At 42.1% G+C, this 19,381-nt stretch overlaps 1 protein-coding gene across 2 annotated transcripts in view; it reads right to left on the reverse strand.

Annotated features, from left to right (window-relative positions):
* Window positions 1-12,799: 12,799 nt before the first annotated feature.
* Window positions 12,800-19,381, reverse strand: part of krt222 (keratin 222) — a 37,624-nt gene continuing 31,042 nt past the window's right edge. For both annotated transcript variants that reach the window (XM_043674721.1, XM_043674720.1), the window contains exon 6: window positions 12,800-14,457. In XM_043674721.1, the coding sequence (XP_043530656.1) occupies window positions 14,244-14,457 (214 nt within the window). In that variant the 3' untranslated portion in view covers window positions 12,800-14,243. The remainder of the gene's footprint in view (window positions 14,458-19,381) is intronic.

Consider the following 19,381-nt stretch of genomic DNA (forward strand, 5'->3'; position numbering starts at 1 on the left):
CCATATCTCAAATCTGATGGGGATTAGCTCTCTGTAGAGTTGGGGGTGGAGGGGTGTTGTTGTCAGTCAGGGGCCTGGTACAATCAGCCAGGAGCAGTGAATGATCTCAGTCCAGGGTCTTGAGCATAATCAGTCACCCCTGGGGCAGTCAGGATCAGAGTTCAGTCTCACTACGGTCCAGGGAGTGCGCCATAGTTAGTCCTGCAGCTCCAGTAAAAACAGTCAGAGATTCACAGTTCATCAGTTAGGGATCTTCACAGAGAGTGGTCGGGTATCTGGTCAGTCATCACATGGGGATGTCATCCACGTTGTTCAGGGTTGGGGGTGAGGAGAGATTAGAGAATGGACAGTTCTGGGGATTAGCAGCATGACTACCATTGCAGGCTATCAGGAGACACTACTGACTGTGATCTAATAAAACTAGTAAATGGTTCTTTATCATTTTTGAGTCATTTTTAGTGATTTTAAATCAGGTTTGCCTCTGGTGATGGATCGGGCCAGTCTTAATAATGATGTTTCTGTGATAAGCTCAGTTTCTGCTGTATTTTTAATTTGGATATTGGTGTCACTGGCTAACTAGTATTCATTGCTCCATCCTTAAATATTCTTTTACACAAAGAATTAAAAACATGTATTACATTGCCCTCGCATTCATGGAGATTTTACACTGTTTACAAATGAATTATATCAGAGAGTTCAACAATAAACTAACTAGCACAATATCAAACAAAGTTATGCAACTTATGCAGCTGTCTTGATTACGTTCATTGTGGTAATACTGTGCCCTTATGTCTCAGTTCTCTTGTTCTCTCTCAATTTCCCTCCAGGGAAACCAGTGTGAGAGAGTTAGCAAAAACACATTATTTCTTGGCTCTGACACTTAAACAAATGTAGTCACTAAACAAGTTCTAACCAAGACTGAAGCAACTGATGACTTTTAAAAGTTCAATGGCAATTGTCAACGCCAAAGCAGCTGTTTAAACTACTTCAGGGAGAGTATTTTGTAAGGAAGGCTGGCATACTTGAATTCGGGAAACAAAAAAAAGCACTTCAATGTTTAGAATTAAATGCTTAAACATTAGCTTCAGATTGAAGATTGGAAAATTCAAAAACATAATGCTATGTTGAAACGGAAGTGTAAATTTCATGTTAGTCACAATATCCTCCTTACGTGTGAACCATATGGCTATGACCATGTAATCTAGTTTGTCTTAATTCCCAGTAGAAGTAAACATTCCTGTGATGAAAGAAAAACTAGGGAGTTCTTCCCAGTGGCCTGACCAAACCTTATTCTTCAACCAACAACACTTTAGGAACATCTCAATCTGGTCATGATTTCACTTCTGCTAGGAATTATGCTCAAATTTTCCTGTGTGTTTTCCATGCCTTTGAAAAGTAACAATGCTTCAAAAACATTTAAAGTCCTCTTAAAAACACGAACCCCTAACACAGCTTGTGAGAAAAGCAAATCCAATTCCACATGTGATTAATTTGATAAAGGACATAATTCCACAAGCAGTAGCAATTTCCTGACAGTTCTTTGTGTCCACACTAGGTGTTGAGATGCTAATTCATAAAACATATTCTTCAAGCTTTGCCCTTTTGTCAATGGCTTTGGCACCTCCTTAAGTCCTTAAATGAACATAGCTGTCTATCACAAGATCGAGCAAGAGATTAATATGACTCATAATAAAATGATATTTCATCCTGACTGTAATAACTGGAAAATCAGATTTCAAACAATGTTTTTCTGGAAGTCAATGTCATAGCTATCATGAGACTGTTTGCTCTGAAGCTGCTGGACCTGCTGTGCTTTTCCAGCACCACTCTAATCTTGACTCTAATCTCCAGCATCTGCTGTACCCACTTCCCTTTTCTGTAAAGCTGATCATATGGAGCCTTTCTTTGCTGCTGGTATATGCCTTTTCCATGAGATGTGACCAAGGCTAAAGAGCATTTCCACCATTTACAGCAGGAGAGTGGGGAAGGAACACCTAAACCTATCAGACTGAAGATTAACCCCCACCCTGGATGCCCTGATGGTGCCATCCTGCATTCATATGCAGCTGCTTGCTTTGCGTTCGCACGCTGTCTGAGCTTAGGGTTCAGACAGGGTTATGTTGGGAATGCCACCTTTGGCTCAGTGCTTACTCTGTCTGAACCAGGTGGCCATCCACATCAATGTTTATTTTCAAAACTATGTTCAAGTCTGCACTTGCCAGACTGACTGAAATGGAGTTTGAACCCTTCGCTTCCAGTCTAAGGCATGAGAGCACCAGAACTGAGCCCAATCCTCAATTCAGGCATCGTGTTCAAAGAGTTTTGAGAAGATTTGTAGCTCAGGTTGACGTTCTGGATGTAGGTTTGCTCGCTGAGCTGGAAGGTTCATTTCCAGATGTTTCATCACCATACTGGGTAACATCAAAGGTGAGCCTCTGGATGAAACACTGGTGGTATGGCCAGTTATTTATTTATTTATTTATTTACACATAAATAAAAAGTGGGCCATACCACCAGTGCTCCATCTGGAGGCTCACTGAAGATGTTACCAAGTATGGTGATGAAGCATCTGAAAATGAACTTTCTATCTCAGCAAGCAAACCTACATCCAGAACTGTGCTTAATTTCCACTGGAGGAGGATAAGAATCAGAGAAACGAGAGGAATGTTCACAGCCAATATTGTTGAATTGTCACAAGAAACCATAGAAACAATATAACTTTTATTTTGTAATTCAACATTATATTAATAAATATAGATTCCACGTCTCAACAACTGTATTTCATTTCCATTGCAATAACAATAAGACATTACAATTGAACAATACAATAGAATTCAGATTTGCATTACATTATACCCATTGCAAGCAGATGTGCAAGAAAAGCAAGGTTAGAATCTGGATGTCCGTTCCACCAGATGGACAATAATAGCACCCCAAAGATTGATCCTGGAGCTTCCAGTCACAGCCTTTCAGGATCTGTTCCCAGTGAGAGCACTCTGAGATTCATGCTGTGCTGAATGGGACCATGGGAAACAGGGTTTCAATCCTGGTCATGATTCATTGAGAAATATTCACTTTTGTATTAGGAAGCACCTCTGAGTTTTCTCCAAAATGCACATTGATTGGCTGAGTCTGGCTCCTAAAGGAGAAATCTGGTTGTGATTTATTCATCTCCATCTGGTGTTTGTTACAGTAAATTAAGCCACAAATGTCATCCTAGGACCATGTCAAACGCTCAGATTAGTTTGACTTCACAGTAAATTTCTATACGATTCACCCTCAGACACCGCCAGGACAGGGATAGCACAGAGTTAGATACAAAATGAAGTTCCCTCTGCAGTGTCCCCATCAAACATTCCCAAAACAGAGACAGCACAGGTTAGATACAGAGTAAAGCACCCTCAACACTGTTCCCATCAAACTTTCTTGGAACAGGGACAGCACAGAGTTAGATACAGAGTAAAGCTACCTCTAGATCTGTCCCCATCAAATACTCCCATGAAAGGGACAGCACACGGATTTATACAGAGTAAAGCTCTGTCTATGATATCCTATTAATCTTTTCTCTGTTTCATTTCCATTTACCCTGAACTTGTGATCCAGGCGTGACACTGGACAGCTATTCTTACCTCAGTCCCTTGGACACAGAGAACAGAAAACAAAAGGGAAAAAGTTAATTATAGACATGTTTTGCAATTGTTTCAACTGGGAAATGATTCTGACAATGATTAAATCTTGACATATAATGAAACAAACTACAGCTAACAGTCTAACACAGTTTACTTACCCACATGCATAGTCCACACTAAAAACAAAAAAGGCTGGAGATCACAGCATCCACAGAGAGAGAGAGCAAGCTCTGAAGAGTCATCTAGACTTGAAACGTTAAGCTTCCTTTCTCTCCGTGGATGCTGCCTGACCTGCTATGACCCCCAGCATTTTTTGTTTTCGGTACAGATTCCAACATCTGCAGTAATTTGCTCCTGCGTAGTCCACGTCTTGGATTTGTATCAATTATCTCAATTCCTGAGTCTCAGCATGTGACTGGGAATGTTAACAGTCTGTGGAATCAAAAGCTTCACAGATCAAAATTCATCCTCTCGGTGCATCTGATTTACCAGCCAATTCTTATTCATGTTTAAAACTCCCTCATGTTGGAAATGATGATTTGTGGCAATACCTCACTGGAGCCTGCTTTTACTTGGTCCTGAACCATAAAGCGATTTGTGTATTTGCCTTGCAGCCATGTTACTGTGTATGATACCACTCCACTGTGTAGTCACTAACTTACACTAAGTTAAAAATCAGGCCATTGCAATCTGCACAGAGCCTGGACACTGTCACAGAGCAATCATTTTTATTGTTCAATGGGAGATAAAATCTGGAAATCTCATGTCCAAAAAACTATTAAGGCTGGGTATCAAATGGAAGTTTCAATAAAAGAGAGATTTGTAGATATTTTAGGGGTAATAAATATTGTGGAACATAAGTGTGTGGATGAAATTAGGATTCACACCAGCCATGATCTGATTGGTTAATGAAAAGGGCTGAGTAGCCTCCTACTGTTGCTATGAGAATTCAGTGAAGATGATTTAGCTCCAGATTTAGGTTCTCAGCTCTAATTGCTGCCAAGTGCTCTCCCTTCTAGAATTCTGCAGGTTTGAACAACAGAGGAAGGACAGTGCCAAGGATGCAATAGCTCTCATTGCCAACTAGTCTGTTATTCCTCAATGTCCAGACTCTTGCATGAACGACTGTCTTCTGCTGTAAATAGCAGGCAGTTGCAGTCTCCTATGGAGCTATACCTAGGGAGGACCATACGTACTGCCATGGAGAGCTAATCAGCCTCTGATAGAGTCATAGAGTCCTACAGCGCAGAGACAGGCCCTTTGGCCCAAACCGGTCTATGTCAACCAAAATGTCCATCCACACTAACCCCATTTCCCTGCACTTAGCCCCTTTCCTTCTAATCCTTTCCTATCCATGTATTTGTCCAAATGCCTTTTAAATGTTGTTAATGTACCACTTCCGCTGGCAACTTATTCCAGATCCGTACCACCCTCTGAGTAAAAAAGTTGCCCCTAAGGTTGCCTTTCATTCTTTCCCCTCTAACCTTAAACTGATGCCCTCAAATCCACTATTCCCTGACTCTGGGAAAAAAGACTGAGTGCACTCACCCTATCCATGCCTCTCATGATGTTAAACACTTCTATAAGATCCCCCTCTCAGTCTCCTGCTTGTCCAACCTCTCCTTATAATTCAGACCCTTGAGCCCTGGCAACATGCTTATAAATTTCTTCTGCACCCTTTCCAGTTTAATAACATCCTTCCAATAGCAGCATGACCAAAACAGAACACAATCCTCCAAGTGCAGCCTCACCAACGTCCTGTGCAATTGCAACATAACTTCTCAACTTCTATGATCAGTGCCCTGACTGATGAAGGCCAGTGTGCCAAAGCCTTCTTCACTGCCCTAATGTTATAATGAAAAAGAATTCACACTGACTGTCCATCTTGCACATAGAAACATGCCCTTACTGCCCAGTCCCATCCCCATACAACTACAACCACTCCCATCATCCCCTACAGCCCACATTCCAATGTACTCATCACCACCCTCTGCACTCGCATCGTGCAACCCTGTTCCCTCCAGCCTCCCACCTCCCTCACTCTACAACCCTATCCCAACCTCAGCCATGCATCTGCATCCCCCAACCCGCTTATTTCTACCCCCCACCCCAACAATCCCTGAATTTAATTACCCCATGGTTTCACTGTATGCCATCTGGTAGCAAAGGGTTTTGGGAGAAAGCAGCAACAGGGGACTGAGTTGGATGACCAATCATGATCGTATTGAATGGCAGGGTGAGCTCAAAGGGCCAACTGGCCTACTTCTCCTATTTCTATGCTTCTGTAGTGGAACAAAGATTAGTCTGTGTATCAGGGAGAAGCAGCCAGGTCGGCAGTAAACAAATATCTTCGGGATGGGCAGGAAATTTGAACTAGTGTTGTCCACACCCCATGATCACTTTTATTTTTAAATCAGGTGATTTAAAGCCGTGGTGGTTTTTCAGCTATTTAATTAGCTGGAACTATTTCATTTTTGCCCATACTTTGTAATTTCTCAGAAAAACCTTAGAATTTCTCACAGAATGTTGTTCTGAGGAACATATGGCAGCTGTTTAATACACAGCAAGATCCCACATTCAGTACCAGATGAATAACCAGTTGATGTGCCTTTGGCAGTGATGGAGGCTGGAGCACCAGCAAATTTGGACTGTTCTTGAAATTGCATCAGATTAGTACAACAGGCTGTTAGGGTCCTCTGATGACTGTGCCACAATGGAGCTAGACTCCGGCGCTCCCTTCTGCTGATGGCGACATGCCGAGCTCATACAAAAGTATAAAATAATATTGGGAATCAAGTCAATCAAAAATGTGGGAATAGCTTACTTGGCCGAAAATGCAAGGAAGAGAAGGGAAGATGCTGAATTAGAAATGAGTGAAACAGCAGGCAGCACGGTGGCTCAGTGGTTAGCACTGCTGCCTCACAGCACCAGAGACAGGGGTTCAATTCCCGCCTCAGGAAACTGTCTGTGTGGAGTTTGCACATTCTCCCCGTGTCTGCGTGGATTTCCTCCAGATGCTCCGGTTTCCTCCCTCAATCTAAAGATGTGCAGGTCAGGTGGATTGGCCATGCTAAGTTGTCCATAGTGTTAGGTGGAGGGGAATGGGTCTGGGTAGGTTGCTGTTCACAGGGTTGGTGTGGACTTATTGGGACGAAGGGCCGTTTCCTCACTAAGTAATCTGGGAAGTCAAATAACAAGTGTTTTCCAAAATGTAAAGAATTTCTCCAGCAAAAGAAAGCAGCGGCACGGTGGCACAGTGGTTAGCACTGCTGCTTCACAGCGCCAGAGACCCGGGTTCAATTCCCGCCTCAGGCGACTGACTGTGTGGAGTTTGCACATTCTCCCCGTGTCTGCGTGGGTTTCCTCCGGGTGCTCCGATTTCCTCCCATAGTCCAAAAATGTGCAGGGGTTAGGTGAATTGGCCATGCTAAATTGCCTGTAGTGTTAGGTGAAGGGGTAAATGTAGGAGAATGGGTCTGGGTGGGTTACGCTTCGGCGGGTCGGTGTGGACTTGTTGGGCCGAAGGGCCTGTTTCCACACTGTAAGTAATCTAATCTAATCTAAGGTTTGTTTACAATAGTCCTTGTTGAATTTTTCTATATACTGATCTGTGTAGGCAACCAATCCTCATTTTAGATGAATGAGGGAGATCTCATAGAGATCCATGAAATTCTAACAGGATGAGCCAAGATAATTGCAGGAAGGATGTTCCTGATGACCAGGGAGTTCTGAACCAGGGGTCACAGTCTAAGGATATTGGATAGGTCATTTAGCACTGAGGTGAGGTAAAATGTCTTTATCAAGAAAGTGATGAGCCTGTGGAATTCTATGCCACAGAAAGCAGTTGAGGCCAAAACATTGATTAAAAGGATCAAATGACATGGGGAGAAAATGGGAATAGACTATTGAGTTGGATGATCAACCACGATCATATTGAATGGTGGAGCAGGTTCGAAGGGCTGAATGGCCTACTTCTATTTTCTATGTCTCTAAGTTTCACTCAGTTCAGCAAGCAGTATCAACACTAATTCCCAACTCCCATTCATTGCAGAACCAAGAAGAGAGCAAGTCTCAAATTTGAACAACTTTGACAGGTAGATGTTGCTGATCTCAGACCAAGGAGACCCTGTGCCAATTTGAAACAAGTCAACCTGTTTTGACATCAAAACTACCAGAAAAGGGTCTATGATGCTGAAAATGAACCTGTCTGTACTTTGGCAGTTTACTAAATTACAGGTTGAGACTCAGTGAGTAGTACACATACCTCTGACTGAGCACTACATGTACCTCTGATTGAGTAGCTTGTGGGTCCAAGTCCTATTGGACAGTCCCAGTGCAGTATGAGGGACTGCTGGTTTTTTTTTGGATGTAACATTAAACTGAAGCTTGTCTGCTGCCAGTTGGACCTGAAAGATCCCACGGCCACTATTCCAATGAGAACGGGAGAATTCTTTCTCATGTTCTAGGTAATATTTAGCTGTACTTAACCAATTCCAGTAGAAAAGATTATCTAGTCAGCATGATATTGTACACAAAGTAGTTGCTTTGTATCTTACAGTAACCACATTTTGAAAATACTTTCTGTGCAATAAAATGCTTCAAAGCATCTTGAAACATAAAGGTTGCAGTTAAAGTAATTCTTTCTTATATATTGCAAACCTGAGTGATTTGGACACCATGGCGGCCGATCATCACAAACTGTAGAAGACTCAAATCTCAAAGCTGAAAATATATTTCTCTCAATGGTGCATTTTCCAATAATGAAATGACAAGGTTATTACAAACCTTTAAAATGGCAGGAACACATAAACTGCCAGTAGCAGCAGACCAATGTTTTATTGGTTTACTGTCCTCTGCAATTATAGATAGACAAAATCCTGATTATTGTAATTTGATTCATTTCTCTGCTGGAATAGGGGTTGAAGAAAAGTCCATAAACATCACTGATCAATATCATACATAGAATCTCCAGGTAAAAATATTGATTCCACAGAAAATAAATCACTTGATATTTGATTCTATCAGTTTGCTATAGCCCTCCCTCCACCAGCCACTGCTAAGATGTAGAAACTCTGAACTGTTTTTAGTTTTAGCGCTTTAATATGTAGGTAATTCCCATTTAAAGAAGGCAGACCAAAATTTGTGCAGATGCATTAATTATTATGTGGAGGTGCTGGTGTTGGACTGGGGTGAACAAAGTCTAAAATCACACAACACCCGGTTATGGTCCAACAGGTTTATTTGAAATCACAAGCTTTCAGAGCACGACACTTTACTCACACTGTATACTGCAAAATGGAGCACATCGCCCAACATGGGGCTCAAACCCACAACCCTGAGATTAAGGGTCACAAACTCTACTGCCTAAGCTAGCCATACTCACACTGTCTAAGAGCCTTAGTCATCTGCAGAGATTTATTATTCAATGCTCCACTCACAGCATTTGTACGATCTTTTGATCTCTCTGCTGATAAGTTCTGTGTTCTGTGGACTTCCCCCTCACTTCGCCTGAGGAAGGGGCTACACTCTAAAAGCTTGTGATTTCAAATAAACCTGTTGGACTATAACCTGGTGTCGTGTGACTTCTGAATTAATTATGATCACTTTAGCTCTTTAAATACTACAATGGCTCTAACCACTTTAAAAAACTTAACAGAAAAAGACATCTTTTTTGATTTCTGATTATTTTATGAGCTATTGTGGGGTGTGGCTTTGGTGATGGATCACAGACTGCTGTACAAGCCTGGGCAGGCTGTGGAACTGAATTAAATACATCCTGTAGTTGTGAGCCAGAAAACACGACCGCAATAGCTGTGGTACAAACAGCCTACCCTGTTTGCTGATGTTCTTGGGAAAGGTATCTGCTGCCTTTATCAGACTGGTTTAAACCAACCCTTGCCTGCATGTGTTGCGCTGACTGACTCAGGAAACTGTACAACTAAGTTTCGCAGTGCAGCTGGGCTTGTCTTTAGCCCTGGTCTTGCTCTTCTGTTGAGAACAAGGTGTTGTTAAAGGGGCTAAGATAAGCTTGTTCCATTTGTTGCAACAGTTTTGACCTTGGGGAATATGTAACCCAGCATGAGGAAGGCTGTTTACTAACAGTGTCTAAACATTCCTACTGACATTTCTGGCTGCCTCTTTTTTTGTTATGGTTTGGAGATGCCGGTGTTGGACTGGGGTGTACAAAGTTAAAAATCACACAACACCAGGTTATAGCACACTAGCTCTCAGAGCGACACTCCTTCATCAGGTGATAGTTACATCACACTGTAAATTTTTGCTATAAATTCTGTGTTACGATCGAGCCCTCCACTATCACCTGATGAAGGAGCGTCGCTCAGAAAGCTAGTGTGCTTCCAATTAAACCTGTTGGACTATAACCTGGTGTTGTGTGATTTTTATCTTTTTTTGTTATGATATTAAGCTGCAATGATCATGGTCATTTTAGTTAGCAGTATGCTTGGCCCATGCTCCATGGAGCTCAGGGAAACGTTTCGGGAAATATAACTTCCTGGGAAACATGGATGAGATTTCAATTTCAGAATTCAGTCTTCTGACAACATTTGCCATGATCACTGCATTTTGTGCGTCTTTGTTGTTGATGGCTCATTCTCAGATATCTGCTGTTTTACCCTTGGCAGAGTCAGGGCTCAGCTACTGGACTAAGTCTGAGGGATGTGGACGTGGACTCTGATTGTTCAGAGTCTTCCACATCCAATATTATATTCAAATATCCAATAATTCCACCGATAACCCAGCAGCAATATTTTAGCACCAGTTAGTGACAATAAGATATTCAGCCAACCTTTCTGCTGATGCTGCCCACCTACCCACAGTGTTTCCTTGCTGCACTTTGAATGCCCTGGGGATTATATGAGTGTGGAACATAAACTCTAATATGGGCCAGTTGAGTGAATGGCCTCCTACAGAGCTGGCATTTAGTGTAATTCCACAAATCCCACATTAATGAAATCTATCTACTTCCTTCTTCCCATGAAGATTTTTCAATACAAATCTAGTGCATTTATTTTTATATTTTCTAACAGTTTACACATTATAAATCTTAATGAGCGATTTCTTTCTATCGAAAATGTGAGGGGTTGGCAATGTTAGATGATCTACTTCAAGATGTTAAATTAAATCATAGAACTTTTAGCTTTAACTAACTGCAAAACCTTGTTGAAATATTTTGTTCTCTTTCTCTGTGCGCTAGCTTTATCTGGTGATTGAAGGTAACAGACAATTAGAAAGACACATTCAGAGGATTTATAGCTACATTGGGACCAATAATCTATCAATAACAACAACTTATATTTATATGGCACCTTGAACACAATAAAACGTACTGAAATACCTCCAGTTGCATCATCAACAAAATTACATGACCAAATGTTTGAGTAAAGGGGTAGGTTTTAAGGAGCATCTAAAATGATGGTGCAGAAGTTTAAGGAGGAATTCCCAGAGTCCTCACAGCTGGAAGCAGGACTGATGATGGTGAAGTGATTTAACTCTGAAGTTAGACAAGAGGCTGGAATTAAAAGAATGCAGATATCTCAGAGGGTTGTGGAGCTGCAGGAGAGTAGAGAGATTGGGAGAGGACAAGGCCATGCAGAGGTATGAAAGCAAGGATGGGAATTTTAAAATTGAGGCATTGCCAGACAGGGAGGCAATGTGGGTCAGTGAAAACACTGGAGGCGGGGGAGGAGAGTAGGTTGTGTGATGATGAACCAGGTTGACTGGTGCTTTGATGTAGTTGGGCAACAATGTAATTAAACAGGATATTCTGGAATTGTGAGTTCATGTGCATCTGAAAGAAAACAGCAATACATGCTTTCCATCGAAATACTTTGTCATAATATAACCTCACCCTGAATGTTCAGGAGAATTCTCTCAAATGTACACATTCTGCATATTTCCAGCAATTTATGTTTTTTTCAAAATTTCTGATCTCTAGAATTGGCAGATTTGAAGTATATTGATATAAAGATCTCGTTAACTCTGGTCTGCCTGACCTCCTACTGAAAGGAGAAAGTGAGAACGGCAGATGCTGGAGATCAGAGTAAAAAAAATGTAGCGCTGGAAAAGCACAGCCGGCCAGGCAGCATCCAAGGAGCAGGAGAATCGACGTATTGAGCATAAGCTCTTCATCATTCCCGATGAAGAGCTTACGCTCGAAACATCGACTCATTTCTTTCTAGGATGCTACCTGACCGGCTGTGTTTTTCCAGCACCACATGTTTTGACTCTGATCTCCTACTGAATACAGTCATAGACTTTACAGGAATCAGAGCCTTTTGAGTGTTGTTATCAAGTTGTTGAAAATATTCAAATTGATACTTCCGATTAAGAGGTGACAGTGTGATATGGCAAGAGTTTCTCTCCAACATTCGTGCATGCTGCAGGGCTCACTTGGCTTTTGATTCCCCACACTCAGAGAACACAACAGCCTGATCAGTTCTGATTACATTCAAAGACATTGCTACTTGTATGGCTAACTTGCCTAATTTGAAAAGAGTTCCTCATCCTCTTTCTCAGAATTTTTAGTTTATCTTTCATTGCCTCATTGTTTCCATTTGCCTGCTTTTCATCCCTTTTACATAGAACATAGAACATAGAACAATACAGCACAAAACAGGCCCTTCGGCCCATGATGTTGTGCCGAACATTTGTCCTAGCTTAAGCACCCATCCATGTACCTATCCAATTGCCGCTTAAAGGTCACCAATGATTCTGACTCTGCCACTCCCACAGGCAGCGCATTCCATGCCCCCACCACTCTCTGGGTAAAGAACCTACCCCTGACATCCCCCCTATACCTTCCACCCTTTACCTTAAATTTATGTCCCCTTGTAACACTCTGTTGTACCCGGGGAAAAAATCTCTGACTGTCTACTCTATCTATTCCTCTGATCATCTTATAAACCTCTATCAAGTCACCCCTCATCCTTCGCGGTTTCAATGAGAAAAGGCCTAGCATTCTCAACCTATCCTCGTACGACCTATTCTCCATTCCAGGCAACATCCTGGTAAATCCCCTATGCACCCTCTCCAAAGCTTCCACATCTTTCCTAAAGTGAGGCGACCAGAACTGCACACAGTACTCCAAATGTGGCCTTACCAAGGTCCTGTCCAGCTGCAACATAACCTCACAACTCTTGAATTCAATCCCTCTGCTAATAAACGCTAATACACCATAGGCCTTCTTACAAGCTCTATCCACCTGAGTGGCAACTTTCAAAGATCCTTTTTATTCCTTGCTATTGTTTCAACTGGTCGTGGGTGTAGGTACTGATGTTTTGGAAGCACTGCATCAAATGGCTACAGACACAAACCAGGCTGAACAACCCATTCTGAATTTATGCAGCAATTATCCTGTAACTGAGGCAGACCGTAAGCAACCTCTCAGCATCATCTTCTTGTTCTGTAAACCTGACAGTATACTCAAAGCCATCTCTATATAACAAAATCTGTACAGTCCCGTTCTCAGTTTGACTTCAGACTTCTAATTTCTGTTTCTGTGTATATATAAATGTTAAATGGTACATTCCACAGGTAAGGTGTTAACTTACCTGAGTACATTCACCATAGATCTGTGAGTATTATCTCAAACTATCATTAAAACAGTAAGCTATTTAAGGCTTTGCATATCGATGTTGAATATATTACACATGTTGTTTTATTTTTCTTATCTCTCTTTTTCCTTTCAGTCAAGGTGGTGCTGATCATTGCTGCAGTTCCTGCTTACCAGCCCACACCCTGTAATCAACAGTAGCATAATAAACTGTTGTGTTTTGCCTGGACGGTTACACACATGCAGTTATACAGGCATGGTCAGTGGATAAAACTCACGAGCAGGGACCACAGCTGATTATTAGCTGCCGTGGAAATGTCCTCCTGCTGAAAATGAAGTTAACTCCGATAATAACTAGGATTGAACCTGGTGTCAGCTTGACTGAGTCACTCATGGTGAAACCTCAGGTGACACTTGTCCTTAAACCCAATGTTCATTAAAAAGTCAACTCAATACCAAGTAATTTGTTGAGTATCACAATGAAATGAGTTGGATGCAGTAAAATTCAAATTTTCTTAATGCATCTTAATTGGAAATAAAGTAATTTAAGAGTCCCATTACCCACAGGGATAAAAAAAACTTCATGATAAACAATCAATTGAATAACAATTTGCTATTAAAAAAGAATAAAAGTAAAATAAACTCTGAAAAAACTCAGCAAAATTGGCAGTTTCTGTGGAGAAAGAAACAGAGTTAACATTTCAACTTGACAACCAGTTTTTCAATAAGTTCACTGGACTCGAAACATTGCTCTCTCCACAGATGCTGACAGACCTGCTGAGTTTCTCCAACAATTTTTGTTTAAATTTCCAGTTATTGGCATCTACAGTATTCTGCTTTGGAGTAACATCCTCTTTGATTAATGAACTGATGGTTTTTCATGCACCCTAGTTCATTTAGAAATTTAATAAATATTTAAAGAACACTCCTACCCTCCCCAATTCTCATCTATACACGGATAAATATAATGCAACAGCTGCAAGTAGAGATTGACATTGGTGTGTGCTGTATATCACACTGGTTATGCTGTGCTTTGCTGAGCATTATGATTTCAGAGATGGAATGCTGCTTGACTTTCTCATTACCAGCCTGAGTTCAATATCAGGAAGGTTGCCTTGCTTGGTCTGTGAACAGCTTTCATCTGTTGCTGCTAGGTGTAGATCAAACCGGAGTGATGTAGATTTCTTCCGAAGGTGTGGATTATCTTTGAAAAAGGAGCATTCCCATTCCTTGATAACCTCATCCACTTTCTCCGACCTGAAACATTCACAAATATTGAGCAGACTTACTGATCAACTGATACTGTTTCTGAACATTTTAGAAGAGCACTGATTACTTACTTCATAGAATCTTATATTTCCCAGAAAGTGATCATTCAGCCCAGTGCGTGTACCAACTGATTGAAAGAGCTATTCAACTTAATTCTGCTCTCCCCTACCCTTTCTTCATACTCTGTTAGTTTTTGCCCCTCAGCTTTCTATCCAATTCATTTTCAAAAATTAAATTTATTTTCACTGCTTTTCCAAGCAGCATGATCCAAATCACAACAACTCACTGCATAAAAATACCTTAAACAGAACATTGTTTACAGCAAACTGCTCGGCTTTCAGGACAACACCATGCAACCCTGTCCTGGAGGACGCTGTAAGACTGTCACAGTGTCGACGCAGATACCACCGTTACGCATGGAGGCACCTCCCACCATGTTCATGGCAGTTACTCATGTGACTTGGTCAACGTTGTCTATCTCATATGCTGCAGGCAAGGATTTCCCGAGGCGTGGTACATTGGCGAGATCAAGCAGACACTATGACAACAGATGAATGGACACCGCACAACAGTCACTAGGCAGGAGTGTTTCCTCCCAGTCGGGGAACAATCAGGGACATTCGGCTTTGGATCTTCTGGTGACCATCCTCCAAGGCGGACTTTGGGATACGCAACAACGCACAGTGGCTGAGCAGAGGCTGATAGCCAAGTTCGGTAACCATGAGGATGGCCTCAACCGGGACCTTGGGTTCATATCACACTATAGGTGACCCCACTGCACTAACCATTCTCTCTCTCTCTCTCACTCTCTCTCTCACACACATACACACTCTTATATATTAATGAACCGAACCCTGCAACCCATTCTGAAGATGAAAGACTTAACAGCAATCTAGGTTTGTTCAACATATCATTTTAGTTGTGTGATACTGTAATCTTTTGCTGTAAATTATGTGTGTTACAATTGTGTCCTTCACATCCACCTGATGAAGGAGCAGTGCTCTGAGAGCTGGCACTTCCAAATAAACCTGTTGGACTCACACCTGGTGTTGTGTGATTTTTATCTTTTCCCACCCCAGTCCGGCTCCTCTAAGTCATTCCTAGACTTAGAAAATTAAGTACCAGTTTGATCGTTTATTTGGGTTATTTGGAGAAACAACAGGGTTGATGGAGAAAAATCTATACCTTTTGATGGGGTTGGGGTTTGGGGGGGGTGCGGAGGTTGGGGTCAGGAGCGAATCTAAAAAGTAAATCCAAACCTTTTGGAGTGAAATCAGGAAAGACTTGTCCAATAAAGCGTGGTAGAAGATTGGGACTCTCTTCCACAGTCAACAATTGATGCTCGATTAATGGTAATTTAAAATTTACGATTAATAGATTTTGTCATTCAGTATTTTTAAGATATTTAGAGTAAAGTTGGGTTCATAGAGTCAGGTGCAACTCAGTGAGCTCATTCAATGGGATCACAGGTTCGAGGTGCTGGGCTGCCTCCTCAGCTTTCTATGTTCCAAGCTTCAGGGAACCTAAATAAGTTCAGGTTTGCTATTGCCCCGCCTCATTCTGAGCTGTCCGATGTTAACCTATTGTTACAATCTTACAGCATTTCTTTATCCAATTCATGCTTTCTGATTTCTTTCTCACTTTGAAGTTCTCTTTCTCTTTCTTCATCTCTTTACTCCATTGTTAACTTCTCTCTCCAGTTCAAGTATTTGCCTTTCTCATTCAAATTCAAAATTTTCTTTCTTTTCCTATTACAGACTGCTTCATTTGCAACTGATTTCTGGCCAAATCTAACTGTGTTGTGCCTGGATCAGATTCCTCTTCTTTCAACCTAAGACGATGCACTATTAACTCAGCTATCTCTACTTCCTTAGCATTTGCTTTTAATTCTAACTCCAACTTTGCTGCCAACCTAGCCTTGGTTATCTCTTGCATTATATTCATGGATATATTTTCCCTTTCCAGAAAAGTCATTTAGGTTTTCAATAAACAGAGGGGAAAGTGAGGACTGCAGATGCTGGAGATCAGAGTCGAGAATGTGGTGCTGGAAAAGCACAGCCGGTCAGGCAGCATCCGAGGAGCAGGGGAATCGACATTTTGGGCAAAAGACATCCCTGATGAAGGGCTTATGCCCGAAACATTGATTCTTCTGCTCCACAGATGCTGCCTGACGTGCTGTGCTTTTCCAGCACCACAGTCTTGACTTTCAATAAATAGAGTACCATTCATGTTGAATGTCTTATCAGCCTTCATCTCAGCAAGTCCCTGTGCTTGGATTTGTTTCTGGATTTCAAATCTGACAGAAACCCCACATTCTGTTACGATCATGGACCAGGCTGTCAAACCCTCTCCCCACCTTACTCCATTCCAAACTTCCAGCTCAGCACCATCCTTATGACCTGTCCCACCTGTCCATCTTCCTTCCCACCAATCGGCTCCACCCTCCTGTCTGACCTATCACCTTTACCCCTTCCTCCATCTACCTATTGCACTCCCAGCCCCACCCTGTCCTATTTATCTCTCCACCCCCGAGGCTTCCAGCCTCATTCCTGATGAAGGGCTCCTGCCCGAAATGTCGATTTTCCTGCTCCTCGGATGCTGCCTGACCTGCTGTGTTTTTCCAGTGTCACTCTAATCTTGACCCTTGTCAAATTTATGTTGCAATCTTGCTAGGAACTAATCACTTATTTTGTAAAGTGCACGAAGTCTGAGATCCAGAGGACCTATTAGTAGAGTAAAGCCACAAGATTCCACAGTTTTCAACAAGCAACAATAAACTTAACCATTCAGTATTGAAAGAGTGATACAATCTAGAGTATATGTGCAATTTATCTCTAACACCCAGGATTAACCTTTGGTAAACATGGGGAATAGTCTGTGATCAAACAGTCCACAGAACACAGCAAAGGCAATCAAGACAGACCCTGTGATTTCTCAGCAATTCATCCAGACCTTAACAATACAGTGGATCAGCAAATCACATTAAACTTCACAATGGATCACAAATTCACAACAGCCTTCCGATGGCAAGGAGACCAGAATTGCACGCAACATTCCAAAGAGGCCTAATCAATGTCCTGTACAGCTGTAATGTGACCTTCCAATTCCTATCCTCAATGCACTGACCAACAAAGGAAGGCATCCCAAATGCCTTCTTCACTATCCTATCTACCTGCGACTCTGCTTTCATGAGTATAAAGAGCAGTACCGTACAGCACATTACAGGCCCTTCGGCCCATAATGTTGCGCCGAGCATTTATCACAGTCTAAGATCAACCTAAACACCCCTCAATTTACTGTTGTCCATGTGCTTCTCCAGCAGTTGCTTAAATGTCCCTAATGTCTCTGACTCTACTACCACCACTGGCAGTGCATTCCACACACCTACCACTCTCTGTCAAAAGAACCTACCTCTGACATCTCCCCTATACCTTCCTCCAATCACCTTAAAATTATGACCCCTCATGACAGCCATTTCTGCCCTGGGGAAAAGTCTCTGGCTATCTACTCTATCCAAGCCTCTCATTACCTTGTACACCTCTATCAAGTCACCTCTCTTCCTTCTACTGTCCACTGTGAAAAGCCCTAGCTCCCTCAACCTCTCTTCATAAGACATGCCCTCCAATCCAGGCAGCATCCTGATATATCTCCTCTGCACCCTCTCTAAAGCATCTACATACTATCCATAATGAGGCAACCAGAACTGGACACAATATTCCAAGTGTGGTCTAATCAGGGTTTTATAGAGCTGCAGCAAAACCTTGCGGCTCTTAAACTCAATCCCCCGTTAATGAAAGCCAAAACACCATACGCCTTCTTAACAACCCTATCAACTTGGGTGGCAACTTTGAGGGATCTATGTACGCGGACCCCAAGATCCCGCTGTTCCTCCACATTGCCAAGAATCCTGTCTTTAACCCTGTTTCAGCATTCAAATTCAAGCTTCCAAAATGAATCACTTAGTATTTATCCAAGTTGAACTCCATCTGCCACTTCTCAGCCCAGCTCTGCATCCTGTCAATGTCTTGTATCTTGCAACAGCCCTCAACACTATCTACAACACTACTGACCTTTGTGTCATCAGCAGACTTACTAACCCAACCTTTCACTTCTTTATCCAAGTCATTTAAAAAAACTACAAAGAGCAGAGGCCAAAGAACACATCCCTGCAGGACACCACTGGTCACCGACCTCCAGGCAGAATGAGTTCCATCCACTATCACTCGCTGTCTTCTTTCAGCCAGCCAATTTTGTATCCATACAGCCAAATTTCCCTGTATCCCATACCTCCTAACTTTCTGAGTGAGCCTACCAAGGGGAACCTTATCAAGGATGTAGTAGGTTACAGAGAGACGTAGATAAGCTGCAGAGCTGGGCTGAGAGGTGGCAAATGGAGTTTAATGCGGACAAGTGTGAGGTGATTCACTTTGGTCGGAGTAACCAGAATGCAAAGTACTGGGCTAATGGTAAGATTCTTGGTGGTAAGTTAGGTGAGTGGTCAGATGTATGGCAGATGCAGTTTAATGTGGATAAATGTATGGTTATCCACTTTGGTAGCAAGAACAGGAAGGCAGATTACTATCTAAATGGAGTCAAGTTAGGTAAAGGGGCAGTACAAAGAGATCTGGGTGGGCAGTACAGAGAGATCTGGGGGTTCTTGTACACCAGTCAATGAAGGTAAGCATGCAGGTACAGCAGGTAGTGAAGAAGGCTAATAGCATGCTGGCCTTCATAACAAGAGGGATTGAGTATAGAAGCAAAGAGGTCCTTCTGCAGCTGTACAGGGCCCTGGTGAGACCACACCTGGAGTACTGCGTGCAGTTCTGGTCTCCAAATTTGAGAAAAGACATTCTGGCTATGGAGGGAGTGCAGCGTAGGTTCACGAGGTCAATTCCTGGAATAGCGGGATTAC

Source organism: Chiloscyllium plagiosum, chromosome 33 (genome assembly GCF_004010195.1).
Source record: "Chiloscyllium plagiosum isolate BGI_BamShark_2017 chromosome 33, ASM401019v2, whole genome shotgun sequence".
Taxonomy (NCBI): Eukaryota; Metazoa; Chordata; class Chondrichthyes; order Orectolobiformes; family Hemiscylliidae; genus Chiloscyllium; species Chiloscyllium plagiosum.